The sequence below is a fragment of the Mustela putorius genome, unplaced genomic scaffold, assembly GCF_011764305.1.
Source record: "Mustela putorius furo isolate JIRA1106 unplaced genomic scaffold, ASM1176430v1.1 tig00003875_pilon_pilon_pilon, whole genome shotgun sequence".
In the NCBI taxonomy this organism is placed as follows: domain Eukaryota; kingdom Metazoa; phylum Chordata; class Mammalia; order Carnivora; family Mustelidae; genus Mustela; species Mustela putorius.
This window is the reverse complement of record NW_025422026.1, coordinates 1,002,328-1,018,394: the sequence shown is the minus strand read 5'-3', so window position 1 is coordinate 1,018,394 and position 16,067 is coordinate 1,002,328. Positions and strand designations below refer to the sequence as shown.

At 59.1% G+C, this 16,067-nt stretch overlaps 1 protein-coding gene across 3 annotated transcripts in view; it reads left to right on the top strand.

Moving 5' to 3' along the window:
- The window catches only part of RASGRF1 (Ras protein specific guanine nucleotide releasing factor 1), an 88,088-nt gene extending 72,845 nt beyond the window's left edge, over positions 1 to 15,243 (top strand). For all 3 annotated transcript variants that reach the window (XM_004763620.3, XM_013062022.2, XM_045067182.1), the window contains 6 exons: positions 412 to 496; positions 3,396 to 3,593; positions 7,173 to 7,252; positions 11,934 to 12,051; positions 12,439 to 12,507; positions 13,938 to 15,243. In XM_004763620.3, coding sequence (XP_004763677.1) covers positions 412 to 496; positions 3,396 to 3,593; positions 7,173 to 7,252; positions 11,934 to 12,051; positions 12,439 to 12,507; positions 13,938 to 14,030 — 643 coding nt within the window. In that variant the 3' untranslated portion in view covers positions 14,031 to 15,243. The remainder of the gene's footprint in view (positions 1 to 411; positions 497 to 3,395; positions 3,594 to 7,172; positions 7,253 to 11,933; positions 12,052 to 12,438; positions 12,508 to 13,937) is intronic.
- The last annotated feature ends 824 nt before the right edge of the window (positions 15,244 to 16,067 follow it).

The following is a 16,067-nucleotide window of genomic DNA, read 5'->3' as shown; positions in this document are numbered from 1 at the left end:
TTCCCACAGGGTCCTCCCAGGACTCACACTGGCCTGCAGGCTCCTTGCCCCGCCACCCCTAGGCTGCAGACCGGCCTCTCTGCACAGTGAGTCTGAGGCAGGAGTGCTCCCCGTTGGGCCCGAGCTCCCAGACAGGGCCCCCTGGACTCTGCCTCCATGGTAGATGCTGAGCCTTCCCACACGGGGCTCTGGCCTTGTCCTGCCAGCAGCCCCGGGGGGAAAGTGGCTGCGTTCCCATTTCACAGATGAGGCTACTGAGGCCTTGAGCCAGTCCAAACCAAGCTAGACGCCAGCGCAGCTTCCCTTCCTGTCTGGGGCTCTGCGGGAGGTTCCACCCCAAGGGTCAGAGCCCTCACAGCAAAGGGCTGAGTGGGACAGAGCTCATGGCGCGGGTGTCCTCGCTTCCCACAGGGAGTTCTTCGGACAGGGCTGGATGAAACTGGAGAAGAACGAAAGGACCCCCTATATCATGAAGACCACCAAGCATTTCAATGACGTGAGTACGGGGTCAGGGGCAGTGCCTGTGTCTCCCGGTTCTTCTTCACCAGGACCCTCGGGGAGCTGGGTGCACAGCGGACTCCCCACGAGGCATGGGACACCCAGGGTTTGTAGGCGTCATCATCTCACACCAACCCTTAGCCCGTGTGGTGGACACAAGCAGACCTAGGCTCTGAGGATGGATGCCTGCGGTCTCCTGCCGAGCTTCTGACTGGAGGCAGACGTGTCCCGGCGACTCCTCCACGGCCGCCCCGGCTCCAGCCCCACCCACACAGGGCCCCGTCCCTGCTGCCCCGTACCAGCCCTGAGGGCACTCTGAGCAGTGTCGCGGCACCAGTGAAGGCCCCTGATGGCTGGAGGCTGGAGCGTGCACTCTGCTTGTCCTGACAGCTTGGCCGGGGCTCCCTGGCCAATGCCCGCACCAGGGAGGCTCCGTGGCCCCAGGAGGAAAGGTGGGCGACCCCCCCCACACACCACAGCTCGGGAGGGGAGCCCTGTAGGGAACCCAGCCGCGGAGCAGGGGGCCCGTGTCCAAGTGGAGCAGGTGGGCGGGTCCGCCACAGCTGTGCCCGGGACCCAGGGGAGCCAAGGGCCGGGACACGACGTCCGCGCTGGCTGCCTTTCTGGCTCATGCCGGCCTCGGTGCCACAGGCCCCATCATCACCAGCTTGTTTAAACCTGTCTCGCTCGCTTTATGATGGAGTGACCGAGGCCTGAGGGGGTTAAGTTCCATCCCCGACATTACGCGGCCGGATAGCCTGCTCTGAAACCACGAGGTCCACCTCTGAGGGCTGCCCGCGTCGCCACCTGGCATCTGGCCATGTCTCTTAAAATCCGTCCTTTCTGCCGACACGGACTGTGTGCCTCCCTGAGGAGACCATCACCACCTGCCGCTGTTTCTAGACCTTTCTCTGACCTTTGGCCTGTGATCTCTTTGCCTGGTTGAGTGTACCGACTGGGCTCTCCAGCATCAGGGCTAGAATGAGGGCAAGGGACGGAGGTGCCCGGGTGCACCCGCCCCCATGCCTGCGTCGCCCCTGCAGCCCGCGTGCACCCCCGCGGCCTCTTGGGACGGGCTGGGGTGCGGATGTTGTACTGGTCTGGGTGGTGCTTCCAGATCGCCTCTCTGGCTTCCCTGCTTCGGTGACGGTGGTTTGTCGGCTGAAAGAAATGATTTTCCTGGTTTGCTAATGGTGTTTACCGCAGATAAACGATGAATTTTATCAGCGATTCTTTCCGCATCTATTGAGTTGGGCGAACAGTCTACGCCCTTCAGTCTGCGGAGGCAGGAAGGCAGGTTTCTCTCCGGCAGTCACTAACAGTCGACCACCCCCGCATTCCAGGGACAAAGTAACACGGCCGTGGTGTGTTAAACGAACAGTGTGTGATTCTCCTTCTCGTGTTGTGCATCTCTGGTTTTGGTGTCGAGACTATACTGGGCTCATGGCATAAGTTAGAAGATCTTTTTTCTCTATGTTCTGGAAGATTTCACTGAGCTACTCCTTCAAAAAAAATTGTATAACGTATACGTAAAACTGGTTTTGGGTTCAGTGTCTGTGATTGGAGAGAAAAAAACCTTTATCTCTTCAACATACTTAAGAGTTATAATATACAGGGGCACCTGGCTGGCTCAGTCATTAAGCCTCTGCCTTCAGCTCAGGTCATGATCCCAGCGTCCTGGGATTGAGCCCCGCATTGGGCTCCCTGCTTAGCAGGAAGCCTGCTTCCCCCTCTCCCACTCCCCCCTGCTTGTGTTCCCTCTCTCTCTCTGTCTCTCTCTGTCAAATAAACAAAATCTTTAAAAAGAAGAAGAAGAAGAAGCGTTCTAACATATGTACTATTTTGCGTTATCATTCCTTCCTGATTCTCTTCAGCGGTTTCCGTTCTTAAATAGTTTTACAATCCATCCTTCTGATGTACATCCTTCAGAAATTACTTTTCTTGAGATTTTATTTATTATTTGAGAGAGGGAAAGAGAGCATGAGATGGAGAAGCTCAGAGGGAGAAGCAGACTCCTCGCTGAGCAGAGAGCCCGATGCAGGACTCGATCCCAGGACCCTGGGATCATGACCTGAGCCGAAGACAGACACTTCTCCAACTGAGCCACCCAGGTGCCCAGAAATTATTTTTGAGAAGAGTTCTTGGCAGTAAGGCCCTACAGTTTTTATTCATCTGTAAACGTCCTTTTATTGCCTTAATTCTTTTAATAAACAGTAGTCTTTTTCTTACCTTTTTTAAGTAATTAGAGATTCATAGGAAATTGCAAAGAATGCTTTGGACCAATGCTTCGGTCCCACGCCCCGGCTCCCTGACCGCCCCCAGCCCCACCCGCATTGGATTTGTGCCCGTGTGCTGGGGAATTTATATGTGAGACCAGGATGCCATAGAGTGCGGGTCCTCGCCGAGCCCCAGTTGTATGATGGAGACTCTCGCAGAGCTGGGCTCTCCTGTCTTTTTCCAGGGGAACCGTGAACTTGCTTTGTAGGGTTCTCAGGAAATACTCTTGCTCATTTACTGGAGTGCATTAAAGTCACGTGTTAGTATGGAGTATTTATATTCCCATTTGGGAACTGGATCTTTTCCTTCATACTTCAAACCTTTAAAACCTTCGATAGTTTTTTCGTGTAGGATCTTCCAAGGTTCGCATCAGTTTAGGTTCCGAGGTAATTCACACGCTCCCATTGGGATTGTGAAGGTCTTGGTCATGGTGTTTTCTAGTTGGCACAGCCAATACATAGAAAAACCTCCCATTTTGGTGTGTTGAGTCTTGAAGCAGCCGCCCTAGCGAGTTCCTGCTAGTTGTTCTGGTAATAACGTTTCAGCGAACTCTCAGGATTTGTCAGCCTTGCAATACTTATGCCTCTTGTTTTTTCTTGTCTTATTGCATGGGCTTAAAGATCAGTAACTTGATTGCTTCAGAAATCATCCGCAATGAGGACATCAACGCAAGAGTGAGCACCATCGAGAAGTGGGTGGCCGTGGCCGACATCTGTCGCTGCTTGCACAACTACAATGCCGTGCTGGAGATCACCTCATCCATGAACCGCAGCGCCATATTCCGGCTGAAAAAGACGTGGCTCAAAGTCTCCAAGCAGGTGCGGGCGGGAGGCGGGCACCGTGGCCGGCCTGGGGCTGGGCTGGGCTGGGGCACTGGAGTGCTGACCTCAGGACAGGGTGAGGGCCAACACTCCCAGCAGAACCTCTTCTCCTGTATCACCAGGACCAGGTATCTGGCCCACAAATGTGGCCCTGGGACCCACAGGACTTTATTGCCACTTAAACAATTAACACTGCAAAGCGGGACATGTAAGACAGTGACGACTGGTCCCCATGCTCTTCTCCTTGAGCTGGGACAAGAGTGGTGGCTTCATGTGGATGCTAGTCCAGATCTACAGGGCTGCCGAGATGGTGGCCAGGTGGTCCTGTAGGTTCCTTCCCGGGACTTGAGACTCACCAGCCCTTCTGGCCACCAGGGAGTCGGTGATCTTAAATGTGGGCTTGATCTTGATCCGTTCAGAGCACAATTCTGAAATATGGCTTCTTCCTCGGGAATAAAGTTCCCTACACTGAGGTCTGGAGGGGGCAGCTCTCCTAAGAGGATCACACGGAGGCCACCTCCTTGGTGCACATGGTGGGCTCCGGGCCCCAGCCCACACATGTGCAGGAGGCGGACAGGCTCTGCTGACGCACGGAACAAGCCTCTTCAGGCATGGATACCTTGGCAGTGGTGTCTGTTGCCCTGCCACTGGCTGGGCTCTGGAGGCCACGGGGTCTCCAAGGGGCCTGTCTCATCTGGGCGGCTCTAGATTTGCACACCGAGTGCCTCTCATGTTCTCTTCATTACCTGCCCCCGTATCCTCATGCCACAGCAGGGCACGATCCTGTGCCCCCCAGGAAGCCATCAGGTCCCTCCGTTCCTCCTCCTTATCTAAGCAGCCCAACCCACAAGCCTGGGGCTCTTGTCTCCCCAAACACAGACACGCCAGGGCCAGGACAAGAACAGGGGCTCCTGGAGAGCAGAGGCTGGAGCTCAGGAGCTCAGGCGTGTAGGCCCATCTGGCCATGTGTGGCCCCGCGGCGCTGTGACCTCCTGTAGCAGGGGACCAAGCAGGCGGCTGTCGGACCCCGGAGTCATCCAAGCTGGCTTGGCCTGTCAGGGTTCAGGCAGGGCTGTCGGTGGAGTCGGATGGCCCAGTCTGGTTCTGTGGCTCTCTTCTCCTGCCCTCAGACCAGCCCCGCTTTCCCTCCACACGGGGGGCTCTGAGCCTCTCTTGCCTCGTTTTCGAGCATCACCCTTGGTCTGGAGTTGGGAGGGAGCCACTTTGACCATCCCAGAGCCTTCTGTTCTCTTAGGGGAATGCAAATGGAAGGCAGTTAGAGGTCAAGGTGCATGGCCTGTCCTGCATTCTTGGATGCCATTCAGGACCTGGGTCCGAACGTCACAGGTGCATCGGAAAGCGCATGCAGGCCTGCACACTCTGTGGCCAGCAGGCCCTGCTGGCTTCTCCCAGCCCTTCTGTGGGCCCCGTGCATCTACACAGCACCTGGCCAGCCCCAGCCAGGGACGGTCGCTGTCCCTCTGCCGGTGTTCCCTCGATGCTTGAGACCAGAAGGGCCTGAAACGCAGGCCCAGCAGCAGGCTTCTGTCGGCGGCTTGAAGGTGCTGTCCCAAAGCCAGACAGCATTCTGCCCAAGCCCAGGCCAGCCCACGACAGAGCCAAGCAGCCAGGCTGAGGTGGGGACCTCTGGCTCGGTTCACCATCTTCTCCCATCCTCATGAAAGCCCCCCCACCAAGTGCAGTTGAGCATCGGATGTGTGTGTCCCCTCCGGAGGATGGTCACACTCTCGCAGGGATGGACGTCTCTTTGGCCAACGATAGATACCTTGGGCCTCCTTGGGAGGGAGCAGCCTTGGCCGTCCTGAAGCGTTCGGATGGCGGACAGGAAGGGATGTTCATCTTTGTCCTCAACACCATGTCCAAGGCAGGCCCCTCGCTTGGCCTCTGGCTTTAGTGACCTACTCCAGGGGCCCCTCTTTTCTGCTCACAGGCAGAGATGCCCCAGATCCCAGGGCCCTGTGTCCCCTTGAGCTCCTGGCCCCGCCAGGAGGTGCAGGAGCTGCTTCAAGTCAGAACTCACTCTTTTAAGCAGTGACTTGGGAAATGTAGTGGGTCTCAGGCTGCAAAATCCTTCCTGGACAGAACAACGCCCCGGAAAAACACGGATGTGGGAGGAATCAAAGTGCCCATGTCAGAGCCACAGATTGGCCCCAAGTGTATACCCCAAACCCCCAGAATATCCTCCCTGGGTTCTCATGACCACTGGCGGGGGATCCTTCCCCTGGAGCTCTGTGGCCCCCAGGGCCTCCGGAGCTCGATTCTGTGGGGCCCACAGTCCCAGGATATCTTACTGTTGTTGCCCTTAGGGAATACCCGGGCCTCTTCTCCCATTCTCCAGATGTGAGTGTGGACACCCAGCGCTCTGCGGGTGCTGTCTGGCCCGTGGGCTCGCTGAGGGGGTCACAGCGCCCAGCCAGGCTCCCGTCCAGGACTCTCAGCCCCACATCTGGCCCCACACCTCAGGTCCTTCCTCCAGAGGCGAGTGGGGCAGTAGAAAATTCTGGAAAAGCACAGGGAGGACACTGAGAGGCCAGAACAGAGGTGGCCTGGGCATCCGGGCTCCAGGACAGATAGGTGAGGGCAGCCATCCCGGGAGAAAGCGGAGACCTGTGCCCTTGGCTCCATGTGTCGCTTTCACCAGATCCAGAACACACTTCTGCTTTGAGCGGGGTTGGTGTAAACCGATGATTGACTCTTCCCGTCAGTCTGAACGGGGTGCCCTGCCCGCTGCGCCTCTAGGGGAGCACATATGGGTCTCTTCACCCATCAGAAGGAACATGCTGTCGTTTTCTGTGGGCAGATTGCTCAGAAAATTCTGGCCCAAAGCTTATGGGTGCGGCCAGTGTGCCCTCGGCCACGGTCTGGACTGGGGGGACGGGAGCTGGAAAGAGGGCTCACTAGTCCACCGCCTGCGGTGTAAATGAGGGAGCTGGAGGCTGCCAAGGCACGGGCTCCCCAGCCCCACAGGGAAGGGAGTGCCAAGCCAGACCCAGGCCGGACATGCTTCAACCAATGCCGGTGTCCGGCTGGATGAGCAGCGGACAGGACCCTTGGCCGGCAGAGGGGAAGGGGGTCTTCCCCCTGGAAGTCCTGTTTTTCTAGAGGATCAGCCCATCTGTCATTGACTTTCTTGATTCTTACACTGGCGTGAGGTCCTGAGAGCTACAGGTGAAGGGGAACCCCTTGTCCGCAGCCCTGGGCCTCCGTGCACGAGAGAGGCTGTGCTCTGGAGGGGGTATCTTTGTAGTGGCCGCATCCCACCCCCACCCCCCAGGCTCGGGGTGCCCAGGGTTCCCGCCAGGTCCCCCACGCCCCACTTCTGTGTTTCTGAAGGGTACGTGGACGCTGACAGATGCGTAGGATGTGGGTCTGTGTCTGAGTCTTCAGGAGGTGGGCGGTGAGCTTCCAGACTCCAGGGGTCCCCGGAAATGCCCCGTCCCATGACGGGCAGAGTGGCTGGGGTCCTGGAGCCCCGAGGGCAGCCTGTGGAGCTTGGGCTGGCACGTGGGCCTCGGGGCATGTTGTGTGTTAGTAAATGCTTCTAATTCTTTCTAGACGAAAGCTTTGATTGATAAGCTCCAAAAGCTTGTGTCATCAGAGGGCAGATTTAAGAATCTGAGAGAAGCTCTGAAAAAGTAAGTGTGTGTCATTTTGTCGCCGTTACCGTCTAAATCGCAGAACCGCATGGCAAACACATTCACCGGCCACAGTGGCTGGAGCAGATCTGTCTGTCTGTCCGTCCATCTACCCATAAGACCCCCAGGCAGCCCAGACTGCCAGGCTGGGTCAGCTCTGGCCTCCATAGTCTGCGGAGAAATCCCGGAGTCGTGGTGGCATTTCCTGGGAGAAAGAGAGAGGAGGGGGCCCTGGAAGGGGTTGCTGTCCCCAGGAGCCACCAGCCGTGACCCCAGACGCCTCCAGGCCGACACGCCCCCTGGCCCCACAGTTCAGTATTTCTGACATCAGGATGTGCCCTGAAGTCAATGTGTTTGTTTCATGGGATTGTGCCTCCTTTTTTTAACTGAGAATTAGTCCTCAAAACCAGAGAGCGTTGTACAAAAAATGGCACCTTGGAATCAAAGAAAGGCCGTTTTCCCAACACCTGCTGCTCACTGTTGGCAGAGCTCCCCCCAGCCGCCTACCGTTTGCAGAGCCTCCCCACCTCGGCCCTTAGACAGGATCGTCCTGCGTAGATGGCTGTCTCATGCCCGCAGGGTGTCAACCGCAGCCCCGGCCTCCGTCCACGAGATGCCAGGGCCCCTCCCCACGTTCTGACCCCCAGAACTCCCGCACTTATTGCCACTGTCCCCGCGGGGTGGTACCACCCCCCGGAGATCACCGCGGTATGGAGAGTCTCCGGTCCTGCTCCTCTGGATGCGGACATGGAGGCCCTGGGGCCATGGCACGGAGTGGCCTGCGAGACCCATGGTTTGCCCATGGCCGCTTCCAGGCGAACTCTCCCAGCACAGGAGAGCCCCAGCCCCTGGTGCCCACTTGGCCACACACTCCCGTGAGACAGGGTTACCGTCACCCCCATAGCTGTGCGCTTTGGGCCACCGGGCTGGCCTCATCCCTTCTTCCCTGAACACCGTGGAGAGACCCCGGGCCACCCCTAGGGTCCTGGCTGCTTACAGAGCCCACGAGCGCTGTCCTGCCGTCATGCCAGATCGCATGGTCACTGCCCCCCAGCCTGGGGACGGAGCAAACCCCCCTCCCCGGCAGGTCCGCACACCAAGCTGCCAGCCCCAGCCCCCTCCCCACCAGTCCCCCCCGGCCCTGGCCCGCCCTCCACCAGCTCCGTGTCCCACCCACATGTGCCGTCTCTCTGGTACCCCCGGGCTGTGCTTGTGGGGGTCACCCCACTGTGCATTCCCTAGCCTGTCTGCCCACCCGGGCACCCCTGCATCCACCTCCCTCCCATGGCTTCCTCGTCCGTCCGCCACCTCCATGGCTCCACAGCTCCTATCCTGTCTCAGTGACCCTGTGCTGTCTTCCCTCGTCCACATGGGCCTGTGTCAGTGCCTGGCCCAGGTGCCTCTGCTCCCATCATGCAGGGCAGCGGGGACATGGGATCCCCGGGCATCCTGGGGACTGACGCCTTCGTGCAAACCAGGTTCTTGTTTCATGGGTGTGGGGGCCAAGCACTGCAAGGGAAAGAGGTTGGGGAGACCCGGGGCAGAGGTGCCCTGCATCCCTTCTCTGGAGGCACTGTGGTTTCCCCATAGAGCTGTGCCGTGTGAAACCCTGGGGTCCGTCTCACCAGGCAGGGGGCAGTGGCGGCACGAGGAGCCGTGCGGAGCCTTACCGAGTCCGTCCCAGACTGCGGCACTATTTAACGGGTGGCCTTATTACCCGTACCAGCCAAGGCTTCACCCCTGCCTCCGACACCTCTTCGCCTCACCCACCTTTTCATAACCCCCCGAGTGCACCCGCAGCACTTGCCCTGGGCACCTGTCTGTCCCCGCCCAGACACCCTGAGCACAGCCGCAGCCGCCCTGTTCATTCCCCAAACCCACACCCTAGCGGGTCCCGTGAGGCTGTCCCCTCCTGTCAGCCCTCAGGGCCTCCCAAAGCTCCAGGCCGCAGCGTTTGGCTGAGATCTAAATTTGTCAGGAAAACTTTGTCCCCAGCCCTTTTGGGGGTCACTTCTGGTTGACCCAGTCTTAACCCAGCCTGCATTTGTCTTTCGGCACGTCGGCTGTAATTTGAACAGGCAGCCGTCCGTTAGAGGAGCGGGGGCTGGGCTTCCCCTGTGGGCGGCTGCCCGTGCGCGGACAGGAACAGCCATGGGGGCACCAGGCGGCTAGCTGGCCCAGCCCCTCCCCAGACCCCCTTCACGGGGGTGGAAATCCATCTGTCTGCGGGCCTATGCAGCGTCCAAGGGTTCCAACATACCAAATACCTCTTCCCACTTTGATGTTCTGCCCGTGACCACCCAGCAAACCCTGGTCTCCTGCTAATGAGACAGAGCAGTTTGTGTCCAGGTGGCAAAAAACAGGACTGGACTCTGAGCCCCACCCCCACCCCTGCCCCACGGCAGTATTTTCCCCCAAATCTGAGTACCTAATTCACTTGATCTGCATGCGGGAGGCTTGGACCCTGGCCCCAGGGGCTCGGGAACAAACAGCCCAGCCCGAATGGCCCTCACACCTTCCCTGGGGAGGAGCGGAGATCCTCAGCTGGAGGCAAAAGAGCGTGTGGGAGAGAGGCCCGCCCCCCTGCGGGGCAGGGCAGAGGAGGGAGAAGGGACAGGTGACCCCACAGTGGCAAGCCCACCAGGCTGACACATCTGACCTTCAGTTGCTGGTACCCTGGGATCAGAGGAACCCCCGATCTTTTCCACTGGTCTGAGGCCTCCAGGAACACTGTGGCCACTTGCTTCCCCTCCCTACCCCCAACCCAGACAAGAGGTGCTTCCCGGCCTCCGGTTACCGAGTTCCTGGGTCAAGTGTGGACCCAGCAGGACGAGCTGGGAAGCCCCATCAGAGACTGCCGGCCCGCAAGCTGCCAGCCCCCGGTGGCCCCAGATTTCCTTCTCTATCTTTGAACTCTGTCCCTGTCCGCCCCCGAGCCTGGGCCTCAGGCTCACAGCGTGACAGGTGGGGTGTGGAAAGCCTGGCCTCCAACAGTCCCAGACCGTGTGTCCGATGGGACCCAGAGATGCCTGCCGGTGACCTGCTCAGGTCTGGGTTTTTTTTTTTTTTTCCTCCGCAACCCACAGTAAAAATAATACATACATATATGTTTAGAAATGTGTGTGCACATAACAGGAACAAAACTTCACAAAACAACGTATACTTTTGGTCCAGGCAATGAACTCAGATTTTTTTTTATTCTACTTCTGATTTTTTTTTCATTTAAAAAAAAAATCTGATCAACACTTGCTAAATTATTTTCAATGCCCAAGAAAGAGTCAAGACCTACATCTCAAAAACCATTTGTCCTGTGCCCGCTCTCCGCATCTCCAAGGGCACGCCTCCCACCCACGTGCCAGCTGCACCCACATTCACTGAGCTCCCTCTAAGTAATTCCATTTTCCCCAAAATAAATGTGAAGAAGAAGAAAAGAGGTAGCAAGGCAGTAAATGGAAAATCACCCTACTGGTGGTGATACAAAGTTACCGCCAGAAATAGATACAATGTTGCTGAGCTCTGGCGGGATTGTGGTGTTTGCCCACACTCACCCTGAGACCAGCTGCTACTTGTTTAAAAAAGAAAGAAGTGGGGGAGGAAATGGACCATGTACGGAAGCGTACTACCCCAGATGAAAATCGGGTGTTTCTTACCACAGGAATCAATGTGATTTGATAGTGTCCAGGCATCCCCTAAACTCAACTTCTGAGCTCCTAAAACTGCTTTCCTGACCCGCTCCATGGTGTGAGGGGAGCCCCGGGACTCAGACACCCGGCTGGCTGGGCTTCCACAACCAGTAGGCTCAGGGGAGGCTGGGTTTCTGTTCTTGCCCCACCTCCACCGTTCTGCCTGCCACCCCTGGTTCTAGAGGAACTAGAGTGATGGGTGTCACGTGGCCTCAAGGAGACCGAGGTCAGAGGGTCTAGAGAGGGGGTCAGTTGTCCCTGCAGGTACATGCAGAGAGCCCCGGCATCTGTGTGCTGAGCTGAGAGGCGCTGCAGGACACAGTGAGGGTCCCCTGAGGGCATTCCCTGGGGCTCTGCCAGAAGATGGGGGCCCCAGGACCCACCCCAAAATCAGCCCCACCCAGGGGCACCACCATAGGGCCGCACCCAAAGCCACGGATCAGAGTGGTGTGGTCCATCATCCAAAAATGTCCCCCCAGAATCACCTCTCATGGACACTGTCCCCCAATCCCCTGCCCAGAAGCCACCTGCAGGAGGGTGACCTCAGAGGACCAGGGTTTCTTGCTCGGGTGCCCCAGGGCTTGGGCAGCAGGACATCCTGCAGGGCCTGATGTGGAGGCAGAGAAGTCTCAAGGAGCAGAAGGATGCTGGGGGCTGGGTCCATGGCTGGCGGAATGGGGTGACAGCTGCAGAGCTCTTGGGGAGGTGATCCCAGAGCAGGATCGGTTGGAGAGTTTCACTGGAGAGATGGGGAGGGGGCTCTTCCAGGACAGGACAGAGAGGTAGGGGAGGCCGTTCTGGCTCAGGGAGGGAGGGGACTGTTGGTGGAGAGGCTCCAGGCCCCGCTGGGACCATGTCACCCATCACCCCAGTGGACTGAGCCTCGCAGCCAGCTGACCCTATAGGCCTGAGAGTTCCTAGGATTCTCGGCGAAGAGAAACCACTTAGCCTCGTGTTTCTAAATGAAAAACTTCTGTTTAATGCTGTTCACTTCGAAGTTGTGACCCTCCCTGTGTCCCTTACCTGGGGATGTACCTCACCGACCTGGCCTTCATCGAAGAGGGGACGCCCAATTACACGGAGGACGGCCTGGTCAACTTCTCCAAGATGAGAATGGTGAGTTTCGCAGGGCAGTCCAGGGGCCTCCGAGCCCAGACCTGAGTCCCGGACCACCAGGCATGCTCCGTTGGGCATGTGCTCCCCGGAGAGCCAGGGGCTCTCCCCGAGGCGCAGGCCGCATCCGGCAGGCCCTCAGATGAGGCCGACAGGCTGAGGGGTAGGCACCCATGGCAGGGTACATCCCACAAGCCAGAGGAGAAGCCCGAGGCTCGGGGTTGGGGGGCGGTCAGTGACCCAGCACGGTCACCCCGTGGGGGAAGGGCAGGGCTGGGTCTAGAACCATGGCTGTTGGTGCCCCTTCTGTGCTGTGAAGTGGAGGGGCTTGGGGGGGCGGGGGGCACGGAGACAGCAAACTGTCTTCTTAAACTGCCCACCTTCCCACAGATATCTCATATTATCCGAGAGATTCGCCAGTTTCAACAAACCGCGTATAAAATAGAGCACCAGGTGAAGGTAAGCACCCGCCCGGCCTTCGGCGCTCACTCAGGGGCTCCGTCTGGACCACCCTCGTCGCTCCCGGGCTCCCCTGGGCTTCACGCCTCACCTCTGGTACAGTTCTGGGCTGATTTGGGCCTCCCCACCCCCGTTGATGATCCCGTCCAATAGCCACCCCCACCTCGCAGGCAAGGGAGGCGGCGTTTACAACATCTCTGTGGAAAGGCATACGTCCCCTAGTCACACAGCTCACATTGGGAAGGATGGGCATTGAAAAGTCCCCCGCGGGGGCAGCGGGATCCCCATCTCTGGGCAAAAGTGAGCAGAGCCGAGACTTTTCCCTGTGACGTCACGGCCTAGCATATGCTCCAAGCCTCCCTTCCTTCCTCAGCAGCACATCTCTGAGAGCGTTCTGTCGGACAGCGGCAGAGAGACCTGTCTACACAGCTCTCCGCCGTGACGGGCGCGTGGGTCGGTCCGCCTTGGCCGGAACCGCCAGGCTGAGAGGGAGCACACGCAGGTCCCGGCAGGTCGGCGCTGCCCCTGCGGGCAAGACTGGCTCCAGGGGGCAGGGGGGGACCTGCCGGGGGGTGGCTGCAGCAGGCAGGCCTGAACCATGCGAGCCCGGGCTCCTGGAAGGATCCGGAACCTGGTCCTAAGGACTGTGGGAAGCCAGGAAACAAGCTTATGGAACTAGTCGAATTTGCACATGGAGCCCGAGCTTCCCTGCCCCGGGGAGGTCTGGGCTCTGGTCGCTCCGGCAGCTCTGACTGTAGGAGCCCAGCCGCTCGTGCGGGGAGCGAGGAGGGAAGAGGCGTGGGGCCTCCGACTGTGCACAAGGAGGCTTTGCCCCAGAGTGAGCCGCGCGAGGCCAGACAGGGAGGCCCGGCCCTCACACAGCGCGTTTCCACTTTCCTCTCTCGGGGTGAACGCGGCATGGTGCTTTGTCAGCCGGTGTTCAGACCTGTCTGCAACGTGTGAACCCCCAGACACCCACTATTAGATTCTACACTTGACATGGCCAATTTTTTTTTCAAAATTGGGGCGCCGAAAACCGTGGCACCTGGGTGGCTCCGTTGGTAAAGCGTCTGCCTCAGCTCAGGTCATGATCCCAGGGTCCTGGGTTCAAGCCCCACGTCAGGCTCCCCACTTTGCATGGAGTCTGTTTCTCTCTCTACCTCTCCCTCCCCCTGTTCATGTTTTCCTCTCTCAAATAAATATATGGAATCTTAAAAAAAAATTTTTAAAGCCCCAAGTGTCCGCCAGGGCAACGGCAGTCAAGGGTCATGCTGACCGATGTGACTTTGCCTTACTGTCAGGACGCTGTCAACCGACACCACCGAGACACCACACCGGTGTAAGGCCCCTGAGCCGGCCGGCCGCCCCTTGGAGGACCTGCTTCCCGGGGTCCTGCGGCCGCTTCTCCTTCTGTGTTCTCCTGCCCTCAGGTGACCCAGTACCTGCTGGACCGGTCCTTCGTGATGGATGAGGACAGCCTGTACGAGTCGTCCCTGCGCATGGAGCCGAAGCTGCCCACCTGAGGCCACGGCCGCGCCACGGACACGCGCTGCAGGCCACGGGCGCGCCACGGACACGCGCTGTGTGCCGCTGTACATAGTCGCCTGGTTCCTGGACTTTCCTCTTTAGTATGTGCTTCTCCAAGAACACCAGTCCGTTCTCCTTCTTAGATTCCCGTAGACCGGAATAGGCGTCTCGGCTCCGTTTCCGACGTCGGCCCTCCCCGCGTCCCGCAGCGCCTGGCTCCTTCCGGCGACGGCGTCCGAGTCTTCCCGGCCCCTCGGTCTCTCCGAAGGGGGCACAGACTGCGTGCGGACGCGAGCCCGGGCGCCACCCTGCTTCCGGCCGCCCCCCGGGCCGCCGCGCCCCCCGCCCCCCGCCCCGGGCGCCCTCCCAGCATGTTTCATGTCGTTGTTCTAACTGGGGGGTGGGGGGAGGCGGGAGGGCCGCACCCTGAAGTCCAGTCGTTCACAGATCTTCCCGCTGACGGTGATGCCAATTTCCAAAGCAGCTTTTTCAGCCGAAATCCCAGGGGTCCGAGCTCCCCCGTGTCCCAGTCATCCGGACAGAGGGGCGTCCTCGGCACCGAGAACCACGCCCCGCGACACCAGCGCCGCCACCTCGTGCCGGCACCGCGCGCTCCTCACTCTAGGACTCTCAGCAGGTACCATGAGTAGCGTCTCCGTGACCCCGGCCAAGGCCCCGACACGTCCCCGGGGACACGGAGTCACCACACGAGGTCGCGCCCACCGGCGCAGAACGCGGCCCAGCCTCCGCGGCAAGTCGGGGACACAGAACACGTCGCTCCTCCTCTCTTAGCTGCCTAACGGTCTCTACAAGCTTACGTTGAGATGCCCTGAGTCCGTCTGCTTCGTGAAGCTCGTACACCGTAGAGCCAGGGGGCCGGTAACCGAGTGTTCTCCTCGCGCCCCCCGTGGTCCTGAGCGCCCTCCCGCGGGTGCGGTGCCATCATGCTCACTCTGTAAACGCCACCACCCACTTCCTGCACCGCGCAGCGGCCAGAACGTGGGCTCACCCGAGCGGCAGGCAGGCTCACGACGACAGACAGTTTTGCTGTAAGCAATACCTAGTGGTGTGAGAATTCTATTTCAAGTCCTACAATATTTCAACTTATGGCTTGTTTGGAAAAAAAAAAAAAAAGATATTTCCATTTTTGTAAAAATATATGTTTCCTGATTACCTCTTGCTAATAAATCTCTTCTATCTCAGGGTGAACAGTGTGTTTTGATGGGTTTCATTCATTCACTCACAGGGTATCTGAGGAGCCCCCTGCTCCTTACCAGACCCCTGGTGGGGGCCGGAGATCTGGACAAGGACACGGACCTGCCCTTGGGGACTCGCGGTCTGATGAGGGAGACCGTTTCGGTGATCTGCTGTCCCTGGGACAAATCACCCCAATGTGTGAACAGCTTGGGACAGTTTCTGCGAGCTTTCTGAGTCCTGGGGGTTGAGGACGGGGCTCTCCTGAGGTCCCAGCCACAGCAGCTTGGGTTACCCAAAGGCTCAACTGGGCGGGGCGTCCAGGAGTGGACGCTGGCTGGGGGCTGAGCTGGGGCTGTCCACCCAGCACCCTCATCCGGCCTCTCCCTGCGGCTTGGGCTCCCCAGGGCAGTCACTGGGTCCCAAGAGCCACCTTCCAAGAGACTTGGGCAAAAGCTACAAGGCTGCTTACAAGCTGCCCTCAGACTTCCCGCAACATCCCAGGGACCCGGCATGTCGCCAAGGCCAGCTGGGTCACAGGGGGAAGGGGACCGAGCTCTCCTCCTAATGGGAAGAGGAGCAAAGGGTCGGCATCATCTTTTGGTCCGTGGAGACAGACGGCTTCAGTGTCTGTCAGATGGGGCCAGGAGGGCCTTGGGGACCCCGAGGAGGAGAGGGCACATGGTGGGGGGTTGGAGAAAGCCGCACAGGGTTACGAGGAGGTGGGAAAGGCGAGGATGACTTCCCAGGCAGTGCTGGTGGGAGGGCGCCCCAGGCCAAGACCAGCAGAAGCGCAGAAGCGTGAGAGAGTGTGCTTGCTCCAGAACGGCAAACGTGAG